Consider the following 13,504-nt stretch of genomic DNA (forward strand, 5'->3'; position numbering starts at 1 on the left):
AACCCAGAAAACGGACACCTTCAATTCCAGGGAGCTCTTGGCAATCAAGCAAAGACAACGGAGCGCATGCACTATGTGCCAGCCGCAGCAACCGCGCGAGCCCCAGACGTGCGAAGGGGTCAGCACCTGAACTTGACGCTGTGCAGTTTTATGCCTTCTAGCCATTATCCATCTATAAGAGGAGGGACTTCCCCTTCAATTGCAGTTGCGACAGCGCTATCTCCGTCTGCAGTGCTCCTCGGCGCTCCCTGTGGGGCCAACTGGTGGCCTGGCCCGCACGAAATCGCTGCCTTTCGCTGTATTTTTTTGCGACATTGCCAGTACTTGTATAAGCAAAAAAGACAAGGAGCATCGCTCCGTGTCACTGAACAGTCTTCCAACCAACCAAGCGCCGAGATAGGAGGCCCCTTCGAGGGGCCCCTCTCCTACGGGGGCCCCTGCAGCTCTCGAGCCGCCTTTGGGCCCCCCCTTCCTCTCTGCTGACTACAAATCAGCTCACAAGGCTCAATGGATCTAAGCATAAGCACAGAGGTCCCCCAGGGGCCCCAGGGGGCCCCTGGGGGCACCTCGGAGGAAAAGACCTTCTTCGGGCTCCCGACAGATCTTAGGCCTGATGGCCGCCTCAGTGCCACAGCTCTGAGACCCTTCAAGGTAGAACTGGGGCCCTTGAGGGGGCCCCACGGCAGTGCCAGATGCACGCACGTAAGCCGTGTAGGATGGGTGCCCCTGCTTTGAACGGAGCAATAGCGGCAGCAATGGCATCGACTGCTGGAACTTCATGGATGTTATCCGCATGTGAATCTGTGCTTTGTCTCTTAGGGCCTTACTGTTGCACTGGCTACGGTAGTGGGGCCCCTGGACGCAAGAGGGGCCCCCCACACTCATGCGGGGATCTCAGTCTCTGTGAAGCCTCTGAGCCAGCCCCCTACGGGGCCCCGCATGGCTGCTGCTGCCGCTGCTGCGCGGGCTGCAGCAGCGGTGGGAGAGAGCCCGAATTCGCAGCGGGAAGCAGCAGCGGCCGCTTACGCCAAAGGGGACACAGGGGGCCCCCAGGGGCCCTCGGCAATGGTAAGGAAGGCCTTGGACTGGAGTAGATGTATGGAATTCCGCCTGCAGCAGCTTCTGCAGGATGCCATCTGCACAAGCCAGTTTCCCCGATGCGTCATACAGGTCGTCGTGCTGCTGCAGCAGGACGATGGGGGCAGAGAGGCTTGTTGTTGCAACGCCACCTTCGCTGCAGTAATACACGCAGGGCTTCCCCTCCGCTGGCGTTGCTGGGCTTTGTCATATGCGTCCCCTTCTTGTTTCTCTGAGGGAGGCCCAAAGGCCGCAGAAGGAGACGTATATCTTGATCCGACACGAGAAGAAGAAGCTGTAGCAGCAAAGGTGGAATGCGTTGCAACGGACCCAACCACCGGGTACTTGGTTGGGGCCTTTTCATGTATGCGGCTGGAAGGGTCAGACCAGAGCCTTGGGGGCGTGCCCGAGGCTCTAGACGCTACAGGCGTTCAAGGGGCCCCCCACGCGGCTTTGGGTGGCCTTGCAGTTGCTGCAGCAAGGGCAATCGACGAGAGAGTACGGCTTGGGATGCAGCAGCACCTGCAGCTGCTCACTGTAGCATGGCCCACTCTATCAGACAGTTGAGAAGTTCACCTGCCTTCTCCTCATTAGGGGCTTTGTTTCGACCCAGTTTGTTAGAGCTTTAGGGGAGGGAGGCCCTCCTTGTACTTTTGCAGGCCGTCGGGTCCGCATAGGTCCTTGGCTAGCTTAAGGGACCCCTCAGTGGCTACGCTTTCTTTAAACGCAATCCTCATGAAGACGACGTTCTGCAGCGCCTGTACACACCACTATATCTATTGCCTAGCCCTCCTCCACCCACCAAATATGTAGAGCTGCCTCCTGAGCTTGCCCCACTCTACGTGTTGACACTTCTGGCTTGTCCTTTTCCTTCTATCTCTGTCTCCCGCGCGTGGCTAGCTAAGCATACCATCATTTTGCTGACTGTTTATTTCCCTACGTCCCAACTTGCCAGTTTTCCCAACTGTTCGAGACGCGTCCGTCTGGCTCAGTCTTAGCCAGTTTCCTTGGCATTCGGAGGCAGGTGGGTAAGGGGACAAGGGCGAGCCCCGCATATTTGCGCATCAATAGAGCCACCCCTAAGCAGCGTCCCCACAACCAAGCGCTTCGGTGCACTGAAAAGAAGGCCCCCCTACCCAACTCCCTGCTGTGCAAGACACTTGAGAAGCACGTACGGAGGAGAGACGCCGACGCTGCATTATATGTAGAGCCTCCGGGGACCTTAGATCCATTTGGATCCGCCCCCCTGCTGCCTAGGGTTTCCTTGTCTCATGAGAAACCCTTTCACAAGACTCCCTATCCATGCTTTACAGCATCTACAGGAATCCTTCCCATGCTGCTCTACTGGGGGGCAAGACTTTGCCGCACTCCACTCAAATTGCTAAGGGCCCAAGCGCAACTCCTTAACCCCATACATAGTGATGTGGGGGGGCCCCTAACTGCGACTAACAGAACGGCTCCTCGCCTTTCTCTCCTGCCTCTCAGGGGAAGGCGACCTAACGCCACAGCAACAACAACGGCAACGCTGCAGCACTACTGTCGGGGAGTGCACGTGCAGCCGCAATCGTACCAAGACACCAGAAACTCAGCAGCAGTACACCCTCGCACTTCTTCAAAGTGCGTCCGCCTCTGTAGTGCTCCTCAGAAGGCTCTCTAAGAGCCATGTGACCTCGTAAGACCCTTTGCTAGACAGGAGGGGCAACAATAGCATCAAGCTCCTCACCTCCTCGGGCTTCGGCTATGACTGCGGCCACGCCGCTCTGCAAAGAGATACCGACGCAACAAACCCTAAAACGCTCAACACCTGAAAGGTGTCCTTACAGCGAGCTAACTAAAGAGCGGCGTGTCAGCACCAGGCCTCACTTCTGTCGACTTCTCCGGGTGCGCTTGCCTCGGCTTGCTTCTGCTCCTTCCGCGCTGCAACAGCACTCACGGAGACCATTTGCAACTCTCAGATAGTCCACCCGCTGTGAGCAGTACGCAGCGCTGCGGCTAGAAAGGATATGCATAAGCTTAAGGAGGCGTCCAGCGCATAGGCCAGAGGACCGTGCTGCTGCCGAATACTGAAGTTTGCCTTTCCAGCATATTTTTGAGAGCTTCCTCCTATCTGATTTGCCACTAGACTCTAGACTTTACCCTGGTGGCGCTCATGCGTCTTCGACGATAGCTCAACCCTCAGAGTCTTCCCATCCAAAACCCCCTGCAGCCATACACCGTTACCAATAAGCGTCGAGCTGTCAGAACTTCCTGGAAACTGATCCGTCGGTGTAAGACACTACGGGGTGCTCGAAAAGTGCCTTTGCGTGCTGGGGAATGCGCGCATTGTGCTGCTTTGGCCCTAGCGACAAAAGCGTAATGGACCGTGCGCAGGGAGAGGAACACAACATGGCCGCCTTATTCTAGACTTTGCAATGAAGCCCCTTAGGTGACGCCATGTTTAGGACGGAGACTTAACGTACCCCATGGAGGTATCGGACTGCATTTTCGGCCTCTCTTTGTGAGTCAAACTCTACGTAGGCATAGCCCTTGGGAATTCCAGCCTTCTTGTCCAAAGCAATTTCACAGGAGCGAATAACGCCATACAGGCCAAAGACTTCCCGCAGGTGGCTCTCCTTCACATTCCGAGACAGGGACGACACGTTTAGCGTGCACGAGCGATCGCGGCGCATCCTCGAAAACTCTGCAAAGTACTCGATCCGCTTAGGACGTTGCGTTTCAACGCAAGAACCTGGGCTTAGCCTTTCGGAATCGCGGAGCGCAGGGATCGGGGAGGACGACCAGATGGGGCCTACAGTGTATGGAGGAAGTATTGCGGGCCTTGAGCGATCGCATATAATGAGCGGATGGCGAAAGAGTTTGCCGCAACAAGTGCAGAGACTATCGGCGTGGTTTTAAGGCGACTTGGAGCCGTTCTACAAGACCCAGGCGGGAAAAGTAACGCGCTGAAGAGGTCAGCGCTAAGGGGGAAGCACAAGCATGGAGGCCTAAATTGAATGTCCTTTCTGCATCTAATTTTGAAGCCGGGTGTTTGTTTATGGGTCGAACGTTCTGAGGTGTCTAGCAACAATACAAGCATGCAGGGGGGCCCCATGCCATGCCCTAAGCCCCGGTTGCCCTGTCGTTCGTGCTATCTTGTTTAGGCACTCTTGATTCATATTTATTGTTCTTTTTTGCTGATATCTCGCATGTTCCCCAGGGGCCCCCTGAAGCAAGTCCAAAAAGGGGGCCCCTCAAAGCCGCCCACCCCGACTTCTCCTTGCAGGGAAAACTTCAGCACCTCCGGAGCTTCTACCCCAACCCTCGAACCTCTACGCCAGACCCCGAATTGCACAGCCGCAGTCAGCAGCCTCCCTTTCTGGACTTGGCCACCTCCTAGGGGATCGGAGGGCTGGGAATGTAGGGTTTGGTGTTCAGGCTATCCATGAATCCGCTAGCAAATGCTGTTGCGCAGGGGCCCCCAACTTGGACCCCTGCAGCTCCAATCCCCCTCCGGCCTCCAGCTCCCAGCGGTGGCGTAATGCCTTCGGCACCTCCGCCGATGGGGGAGGGCCCCCCAGCTGTGCCTCCAACCCCGGGGTGTCCTGTTAGGGCCCCTCAGACGGGGTTCAAAGGGGGCCCCCCTGTGGAGGCCCCTGCCGGCGGACTGCGTGCTACGCCCCGCGCTCGGCCCCCCGTATATCCAAGGATGCCACGGCCTCCGCCTCCGTTACAGCAACATAAGCAGCAACAACAGCAGCCTCAACAGCAACAACAGCAACAGCTTCAACAACAGCAACAGCAACAGCTTCAACAACAGCTTCAACAACAGCAACAACAACAGCCTCAACAGCAACAACAACAGCCTCAACAGCAACAACAGCTGCCTCAACAACAGCAACAACAGCAACAGCTTCAACAACAGCCACAGCCTCCACAACAGCCACAGCCACAACAGCAACAGCTTCAACAGCAGCAACAGCCTCCACAACAGCCACAGCCACAACAGCAGCAACAGCCACCACAACAGCCACAGCCTCAACAGAAGCTCCAACAGAAGCAACGACAGCAGCGCCAACAGCCGCAGCCACGGGTGGTTGCAGGGTCTATAGGGAGTGGGGCCCCCTCGGGGCCCCCCCGGGAGGGCAAAGCAGCGCGGCAGCGGGTGTCTTCCCACGGCTTGCCTCCCGCTAAGCGTAAGCGGGGGGGCTGCAAGCAAAGCAGCAACACCAGAAGCGTAGGACAGCAGCAGCAACAACAACAGCAACGCCGTCAAGTGGCGTGTGTGACGAGTGCAGAGCTGGGGAGGCGAGGCCGGGATCGGCTGCTGTTAGACTATGCGCAGCATTTTGTCGACACGGGGGAGCGACCTCAGAACTTTATTCGAGATGTAGAGCCCGAAAAGAGGTTTAACGCGTATTTCAGGTACTTCCGAAAAGCCTCAAGTTCATGCGTTCTGGTTGCAGAGGAAGGGACTCGCGTAAGGGGCGAGCGGTGGTTCAGAGCCGTTTGGGGGACTGCGTTTGAGTGCTCGTTGCTCAGGCTCAAGGAGCTCATGGAATTGAAGCGTCAGGTTATTAGAGCTAGGGCAACTCCAGCCCAGTGCATTCGAGTGAGGCGGCCTTTAGCGTCATGAGACTTTGTGGCTGGAGGCTTACAGGATGCGTAGAGTGAAGGCTTCCCAAGGGGCGCTTGTTCGCACAGTGCAGGCTTACCACCGTCTAAAGCTCTAGGACTCTGCTCACGTTGAGCGCTGTTGACAGTCTGCTACGCATGCGCTTTGCGCTGCTTTTGAGGAGGAAGGGGGGGTGGGGGTTGGAGGTCGGGATGCCTGCCTTTTCTCGTGGGTGTGCTGCGCCTTTGAATGCGAGCTTGACTGTGGGCGATTCTGCGTCTAGAGGGCCTTTCTGCGCAGTGCTTTAGTTTGCGTGCCTCGCCAGGCCAGACACTGTGTCGACGGCCATGTGCGCTGTACCTACTCGGGCTTTGCATACTCGGGTGCAAGGCTCTCAATAAGGTTCTTAGCTTCTTGGAATGACGGTGCATGCATTCATGCATGCAGGCCGACTTGCGGACCTTTGATTGGGCTACTTTGCCGTGTCAGTTCGACGTGATTCTTGTGGATCCTCCATGGGCGGAGTATGCGGAACGGTCTGTGGGTGCCCAGCGTCCTACGGAAGACTTGAGGCCTTGGACCGTTCAAGATATCATGGCGGTGCGCCTTCCGTTTCGGTCGGTGTTGTTTCTGAGCCACGAGGGGGGTGTGCGTGTTTGTTTGCGCTTTGTGGGGCTTCTTCCCGTGCTTTTGTCTTGCGTCTTATGCAGGCAAAAGGGCCTTTCGTGTGCGTTTTTGCCGCTGTGCCTTTGCAGCTGCCGATTGAGCAGATCGCAGAGTCACAGTCTTTTTGTTTTTTGTGGTGTGGCGTAAAGCATCTTGAAGAGGCTCGAGACGTCCTCTCCAAAGTGGGTGCTGAATGGCAGTCGCTGCATGGAGGGGGGTGCATCAACACTGAGGGCAATTCTTGAAGCGAAGAGGTCGCGCATCGAAAGACTTAGATTTGCAGGCGGAGGATCAACGGCAGGGGCAGCATAAAGGGCAAGCAGTGCATGCCTTGTGTCTTGATCCTTGTGCCGTCCGCCGCTGGGGGCCTCCTCTTCTCCGTCCTGGTATTTAGCACCTCATGCACTTTCGGAGCGTCTGTGTTCTCTCTTTTTTGCCGGTGGGCCTTCGTCTATTGCGTGGCGCGCTTCCTCCTGCCGGCTGCACTCACTTCGTGCAGACCGTGTGTCTCATGCGCCTGCTGCTGATGTGTGGCCGCAGTGGGGCTTTCGCCGCTGCGAGGATATCTGCTGGGTGAAGAGCAATAAGGGGGCAGCACTGCGTCTGGAGGCTCAGAAGTCCCCTGCTCCGCACGCCGTCCTGCGTGATGAGTCTTCGTTCCTGCAGAGGACCACGGAGCACTGCCTTGTCGGCATAAAGGGCCTTGTCAGGAGATCTCAGGTGTGTCTCTAAGGCCAGCCACTCACCATCACCGCCAAGTAGTCGCCTTGATGGGCACCTTCTGTGACGCGCGGTGTGGCGACACACACCCACTGCTAACAAGACGGAAAAAAACACCTAGACACTTAGCGGGAGATCCTAGGCGTGGCAGCTCTCTCTACTGTTGTACGCAACCTGCGCTTCGTCCTTGTGTCTCTTGCCACTCCCTCGTCCTCCGGCGTTTTTGCCTCGCCTTGCTTCTTCCCTCCCCGCTTATCTCCTGTCTTCGCCCCATGTGTCTGCGGTAACTGGCGTCTCCTGCCTCCTCCTGCGCAGGACGGGCACTTGATTCACGCAAATCTGGATGCTGACGTGATCGTTTCGGAGGAGCCTCAGGATTTGTTTTCCACGGAAAAGCCCGCAGAGCTTTACGACATCATCGAGAGATTTTGCTTGGGGCGCCGAAGGTTGGAGCTCTTTGGCTTGCAGCGCAACGTCCGAGACGGTTGGCTCACCATTGGATCAGCCATCAGGGAAACAAATTTTTCTGCACAGCTGTAAATCTGAAGAGCGCACCAGTGAAGCGCCCTCTTCGGGCGCCTTCTTTCGCTTTCTGTCACTCGCCCCCTTAGCCGCAATGCATTTCGATTTCCCTGGCTACTTTGTGTTTGCTGTCATCCGCGGAAGGGCACAGTAAATGGGCCGGGGGGCAGACGGAGGGAGCTCTTGATGCACTTGGAGAAAGCACATACCACACGCTTCTGCCTTTTTTCCGTTCTGCTTGTACCTCTTAGCCATGCACTCTGCCGGCTCTCAGCCAACTTTGCTGCCCTCACGAGGCGCGACGTCTCTCTTTCCTCCGTTGTCTTGCACACACTTTTGTTTCTGCCTTCCTCTTTGGTATTTGTGCTACCCGTTTGCATCGCTCGAAGCTCGCCCGTCTAGGAAGACCCCTTGACCGTCTGTCTGTGTGTGTTTGCTCTGAGCTTTTTTGTGTCTAATGCCCACTGTCCTCCTTGGTTCTGCCGTGCCTGCTTTTCTTGCCGCAGCTACGCCTCCTGGTTCGCTGGAGACACCTCCTACCCTGAAGCCCAAACCTATCAAGGGGGCCGCCTGCTGGGGTCCACTGAGGAAATCGAGTCTCTGAGGCCGAAGTCTCCCCCTAGGGAGATCAGGCCTACACAGCAACAACAGCAGTAGCTAAAGCGAAGAGACACTCGATTGCGACGAGCTTCAACAGACATACCAACCGCAGCCATAACAGCAGGTGCTGCAGGAGGGCTCATCATTCGATGCTCAGCTTGCAGGAGCGGCAACAGCAAGTACGTCTTGCCGCTTCATGCAGCACCGTGTCCGCTCGCCTGCGGCCCCCTGGAGCTCCATGTGGACCGACATGCAAAGAATACCAGTGGACACTACAATTTTCCTGGTCAGCTAGTTGGTCGGTATGCAGTGACCAAGATGTGCGCCTTCGCGCGTCATTAATTTTTTACTAAAGCTGCTCTCCATGCATTTCAGCCTAGTGAGGGCCGGTCGAGCGTCGGCCTCACGCCGCGCGCAAAAGGCAAGCATGTTCTTGGCGTTGCAAGAGTTAAGTAGGCTTACACAACTCTTAGTCAGCAAAGTCAAGTTCGCACTGTGGCGTGCCCCGTGGGCAGAGTGTCTAGTTGGACTTCACTAGTTAAGACACAAGCGGTAAAACAAACGTGTAGCCGACAGCATCTGCCTCACTGTTCAGCTGAGGTTGCCAAAGCCCCCGGTGACCGCACTGAGGCCTTCAAAGTTTCCCCTTAAGGCCTCGGAGCAGCATATAAGGCAGGCTCAGTCTAGTAGGCTTTGCAATATGACACACTTTACCAAGCGAGATGGGAGACTGAAAAGTCTCGGACTACACGGGGGAGACGGCTGCGGCAGATGTTTCTGGTCTTCGGCACACATATCAGATCTGACCACAAAGCAGCTAAAAGCCTCATTGGCAAATAACTCTCAACAAGGCAACCGGCTAACCTCTTACCCTGTTGGACAGCTAGCTCACGGCTCTTTTCGCTCCCTCGGGGGCCTCTTCCTCTAAAAGGCATTCCCACTGCGACTGCTGCTGTCCTCGTCACTTTTGGTGGGCTGTCGCGCCACTTTGGGCGGTGCCCACCACGCAGGGGACCTTTAGGGTGATACTCCAGTAGCCGTTGTCACTAGAGATGTACGTTGAGGTTTCCATGGCAACGGATAGATTCGCTACGCTGCTGCCGACGAGACCCGAAGTTGCTGCAGCACTCGCAGCCAACAGGTTCCCTGACCCCAAGCACGCTGGCTTGCCGCGTTTTCTCAGGCCGCTATCTGCCGCTTTTGTTGCAGCTGCTGGTGGGCGTGTCTCTGTTGTGCAGATGCAGCAGCGGCTTGCTGCTGCTGCTGCTGTAACTGCTGAGCCGCGACGGCCCTGGCGGTGGCTCCCCCTGCATACTTCCTGCTGAGATGCAGAGCGAAGCCGAAGCAGCCCATGACGTGAGCAATCTTCCACAGCTCAGAAACAGTGGCGAATGGGACCCTGGAGAAGGCGATTTTGTGATTCTCCAGTTGCTGGCCCCAATGCGCCACATCCGAATGATACAACTGGCGTAACCGTCGCAAGAGCTGATTCCTCCCCTCCGTTCCGAACGGCAGGCGGAAGCCTTCGTGCCACTGCACAGACTCATCACCTGGAGGAGGAGCAGACAAGTCTGTTTCGTCCTCTATGGCCAAAGGGGAAGCCCCAGGGCCTCCAGGAGGACTCGAAGAACCCCCCCCTCCGCGACAAGCGCCTCGCAGCTGGCTGGAGCGCCGTCGGCTGGTCATGCTGCTTCGAGTGGGAGACACCAACGCCGGGCAAGGCGGCGTAAGAGGCGACTGAAGAGAAGACTGTCCAGTGGTGGCAGGAGAGACTGCTGCTGCTGCTGCTTCTGTGTCAGGAGCTTGTTGCGGGTGCTCCCAGTTGCGACGCCGAGCGTTTCTGCGGCGAGGACGTAGCACCCCTGCAGCACCACCAGGGGAGGGGCTGCGTGTGTCAGCCTTGCCCAGCTGCTGAGCAGAGGGGGAAGGCATACAGTCCAGAGGCTGGAACGGCGGTTGCTGCGGAGTCATAGTGGCGGCAGGGGGAGTGATCGGGGAGCCTAAGAACGTCTCTCCTGGGCAGCAGCAGGACCCCATAGGTTGTTGCTGCTGCTGGTGTAAAAATGTTACCGTTCCATCGTCTAGGGGGGGGGCAGCTGAAGCCTCCTCTCCGGCGGTACCAACCGTAGAAGAGGCTTCAGCGGCGGGTAGCAGGCAGCTACCCCCAGAGGCTCCCCCCACCGACTTGAGTTTCTGAAATTTGCGGCACTGCACCTGGCGCCACTCGATGGCTGCGTAAAAGGCCCCGAGGGTACCCCAACGCCCCGAAGAGAATCGCTTTTTAAACTGGTTGCCTCGGAAGTAGACTGAGGCGCACCAACGCTTCTGCTGCCTTTCCAGCTGAATGCCTGCAGCAAACACCAGAGCATTTCAGCGCCAGAATCGAGATGAAGCTGCGCACAGAATACGCCGCGGTGACAGCAGCCACGAGAGGTGCTCCAAGCAGCGGACAGCGAATGCAATGCACATACAGACACACCAGAGGACAAGAACCCTTGCTTCAGCTGCAACCTTGGCGGCATACAGAACACAAGCAGCTACACCCCTAGGAGCATGAGCAGCAGCCATCGCAGTGCCCTTTTTACCTGGGAGGTTGTCAGGATTCGGATTTGCGGGAAGATGCTTCCTTATACAATAGTCAATAAAGTCTGGGGTCGGGTGCTGAAATAGGGAGTCGGTGACGGCGTCTTTCGGATAAGCTACCGCTGAAGCTGAAATCGGTGAGCTGCTGCCAGTATCGTTCGGAGCGCCTGCATTGCTGTTGCTCCCTGCCGCCACTGCTGCGTCTGCGGTGTCTTTACGCCGCGCAACTTTCGAATGCCGAGGAAGGACATCTTGCTGCTCTTCCTGCGGTTGTGCCTGTGGAGGCAGCCCTTGATTCTCTACACTGGTTGTCTGCGCATCACCTAGCGGGTCTATGAGGGGGGAAGACACCGCGGGGCAGCAGGAAGGGGGCGCTGCTGCTGCTGGTGTGGTGGTGGTTGGAAGAAGCGAGGTGTCATCTGGCGATCCTTGCGAATTAGCCGACGGCCATTGCTGCTGCTGAGAACCCGCGGCAACGAAAGAAGACAATACGCCATCTGCTGTGGATCCGGAGAGGTCTGAATCCTCAGTAACTGTGAAGGTTGAAGAAACGGGGATGCGTATCAGCGTGCCGCTGGGTTGAGGCCCTTGCCTAGTGGCTTCGTCCTCGTCCTTCACTTCGCCTTTGTCAGCGCTCTCCCCTTTAAGCACTGCTGCTGCAGCTAGCGGATGCCGCTGCTGCTCCTGCTTCGGCCATAGCAGGGAACGGGGACTCTGCGCGACGGTTCCTCCAGACGCCGCGTGCTTGTTGGAGGCAAGAAGGCCCTCTATGATGGGCGGCACTTCCAAAGACGCGGCAATGGCGGACAAAGGAGCACCCTCGTCGCCTTCAACACCGAGAGCTGGAGAAGGCCCCTTCATGCCCCTGTGAGGGCTTTGGCCCCCCAAGCCAGTGGTGAGGCGCCTCCGCGCGAGTGCAGCCGCGGCCTCTCCCAGGAGGCTTCCATCGAGGTTGACCCCATTCGTTGGACTACAGCCGGTTGAAGAGGATAGGAAACCTTCTCCTTGACACACTTCCCCATCAGGAAGCCCTCCTCTCATGGGGGAACAAAACGGAAGGGACAGACTCCGTTTTTCCCCGGCGTTCGCTGGGCTCATTGATTGCGTGAAGGGATACTGAGGGGACCCCACGCGCTGTGGAGGCCCCCCAAGTGAGTAGTCGGGAAAGCGCAAGGGTAAAAGTAAGCCTCCCACCGAAGAGGGGCTGTTTGCTTCGCAAAGTAGCGCCTCTGCCCCAGAGGCCGTGCTGCACGGGGACGGTCCCTGGCTATCATCGCCTGTTGAGGGCGGACATCCCCGATGTTTGGGGACTCCTGTAAGTATGGAGACGCAAGGGAGCCACATGGTTCAGAGAGAAGTCCCCTTGGCAGCTGAGCGGTCAACGGCCACAGGAGACAATCGGGGGGAGGGGGGGCTGGGTCGCGACAAGCACTGTGTATGCTTCTTCCCTCGTTGCTGCTCCAATCGCTGATAATTTTTGACAGCAAAAAGAAGGCGAGCTGCACGGAGCAGAGGGAGTGCCCAAAAGTCCAGACTCCTATAAGGCCCAGCAGCGACAGGGGGCGGGACAAGGGCACGTTCAGATGAGGGCCCGGTGGTAGGGCCCCCCTAGGAGAGAATAACACTATATAAAGCACGCACAGCCTAAGGAGTAGCAAAACCCGAACTCCGGTCTCGAGCTTGTCTTCGATCTTTACCCAGGACGCCCCTTGGAGGCGGCATCATGAAGCTGGGGGTGCGTGTTTCGCTGTCTTGGGGGGAGCGGTGGGGTCAGTGGGGGGCGACAAGATTTCGATATGCAGGGCTAAATCTGGATTTCTTACTGCTTTACTCCTCTCAATAGATATTTTTAAATAATATCAAAATAGATCTGGCAGGGCCACCCGCAACTTCGGCGGTTTTTTCTTCGACTTCCGCGCAGACCGCTGCCCCGCAGGACGAACGGCCTTCGAGCTCAGCGGCCACCGAGCTTCCCGCTTTTGTGGTGATTTCAGGGCTCTTTTGCACAGTGCTGAAGGGAAGTGGAGTGACAAAGCACTTAACATTTGAGGGGGCCTTACATCAGCTCATCCATGGGCTTGTGCTTCGAGTCACATAAGGAAAGGGGCCGATCTGCTGGGAGCCTCAGCCAGAGAGCCCCCCTCTCCTGACTAGGCTCTTGGTGGGCCGCACAACCAGCTCTACCCTCTTTTAATTGCCTAAAGGCGCTCCGATGCTAATACTTTTCAGTTCTTCTTACAGTGTGTAGTTGGGTAGGCTGCGCTTCAACACTTTCTACGACACTACTCATCTTTGGCCAAGGATTAGTAGACAATTGGCTAATTGGCTTGTATGCTCATATCTCTCGTTCTCTGTATAGAAATGCTAGCTCTACTCAGGAAGACCCTATATTGCTTCCGTATTCGCTTGATGCCTCGTGCAGATCCCTGTTTATGCACGGAGTGCTTGGAGGGTGCACCTAAGCCCACCACAGCTACCTCTTTCCTCTCATACAACGCTGAGGACTGAAGGCAGAGAAAGCAGGGAGTGCTTTGGGAAGCATTAAATAATTCTCTTTCAAGAGTGTGTCGAGTGTAGGGTTAAATGTCCCTCTTCCGACACCTTAGATGGTGTGCTGCAACCTGTACTAAAGGTGCCCTTAGTAAGCACGGAAGAGAATTGCACAACTGCCGTCAACTTAGCCTTGCATATTTTGCTAAATGGGTGGTCAGCCAGGATACACTGGATAAACACTGAAGCAGTCTC

At 56.8% G+C, this 13,504-nt stretch overlaps 3 protein-coding genes across 3 annotated transcripts; 2 read left to right on the forward strand and 1 right to left on the reverse strand.

The window, feature by feature from the left end:
- The first annotated feature begins 507 nt into the window (after nt 1-507).
- LOC34623496 (exosome complex component RRP41) lies at nt 508-1,644 on the forward strand. The gene is made up of 2 exons (XM_022736616.2): nt 508-702; nt 820-1,644. The coding sequence occupies exons 1-2, from the start codon at nt 508-510 to the stop codon at nt 1,642-1,644; spliced, it is 1,020 nt and encodes a 339-aa protein (XP_022592886.2).
- A 2,854-nt stretch (nt 1,645-4,498) lies between these two features.
- On the forward strand, nt 4,499-8,233 carry LOC34623494 (N6-adenosine-methyltransferase non-catalytic subunit). Its single transcript, XM_026337519.1, has 8 exons — nt 4,499-4,738; nt 5,195-5,478; nt 5,596-5,665; nt 6,116-6,268; nt 6,424-6,516; nt 6,875-7,054; nt 7,370-7,590; nt 8,083-8,233. The coding sequence occupies exons 1-8, from the start codon at nt 4,499-4,501 to the stop codon at nt 8,231-8,233; spliced, it is 1,392 nt and encodes a 463-aa protein (XP_026193304.1).
- Nucleotides 8,234-9,137: 904 nt separating this feature from the next.
- Nucleotides 9,138-12,481, reverse strand: LOC34623493. The gene is made up of 4 exons (XM_026337520.1): nt 12,427-12,481; nt 10,762-12,072; nt 9,727-10,524; nt 9,138-9,385 (listed from the first exon to the last, which is right to left on the reverse strand). Exons 1-4 carry the CDS (start codon nt 12,479-12,481, stop codon nt 9,138-9,140), a joined length of 2,412 nt encoding a protein of 803 aa, XP_026193305.1.
- Between the last annotated feature and the right edge of the window lie 1,023 nt (nt 12,482-13,504).

The sequence above is a fragment of the Cyclospora cayetanensis genome, unplaced genomic scaffold, assembly GCF_002999335.1.
Source record: "Cyclospora cayetanensis isolate NF1_C8 unplaced genomic scaffold, CcayRef3 CcayRef3_contig_189, whole genome shotgun sequence".
NCBI classification, from domain to species: domain Eukaryota; phylum Apicomplexa; class Conoidasida; order Eucoccidiorida; family Eimeriidae; genus Cyclospora; species Cyclospora cayetanensis.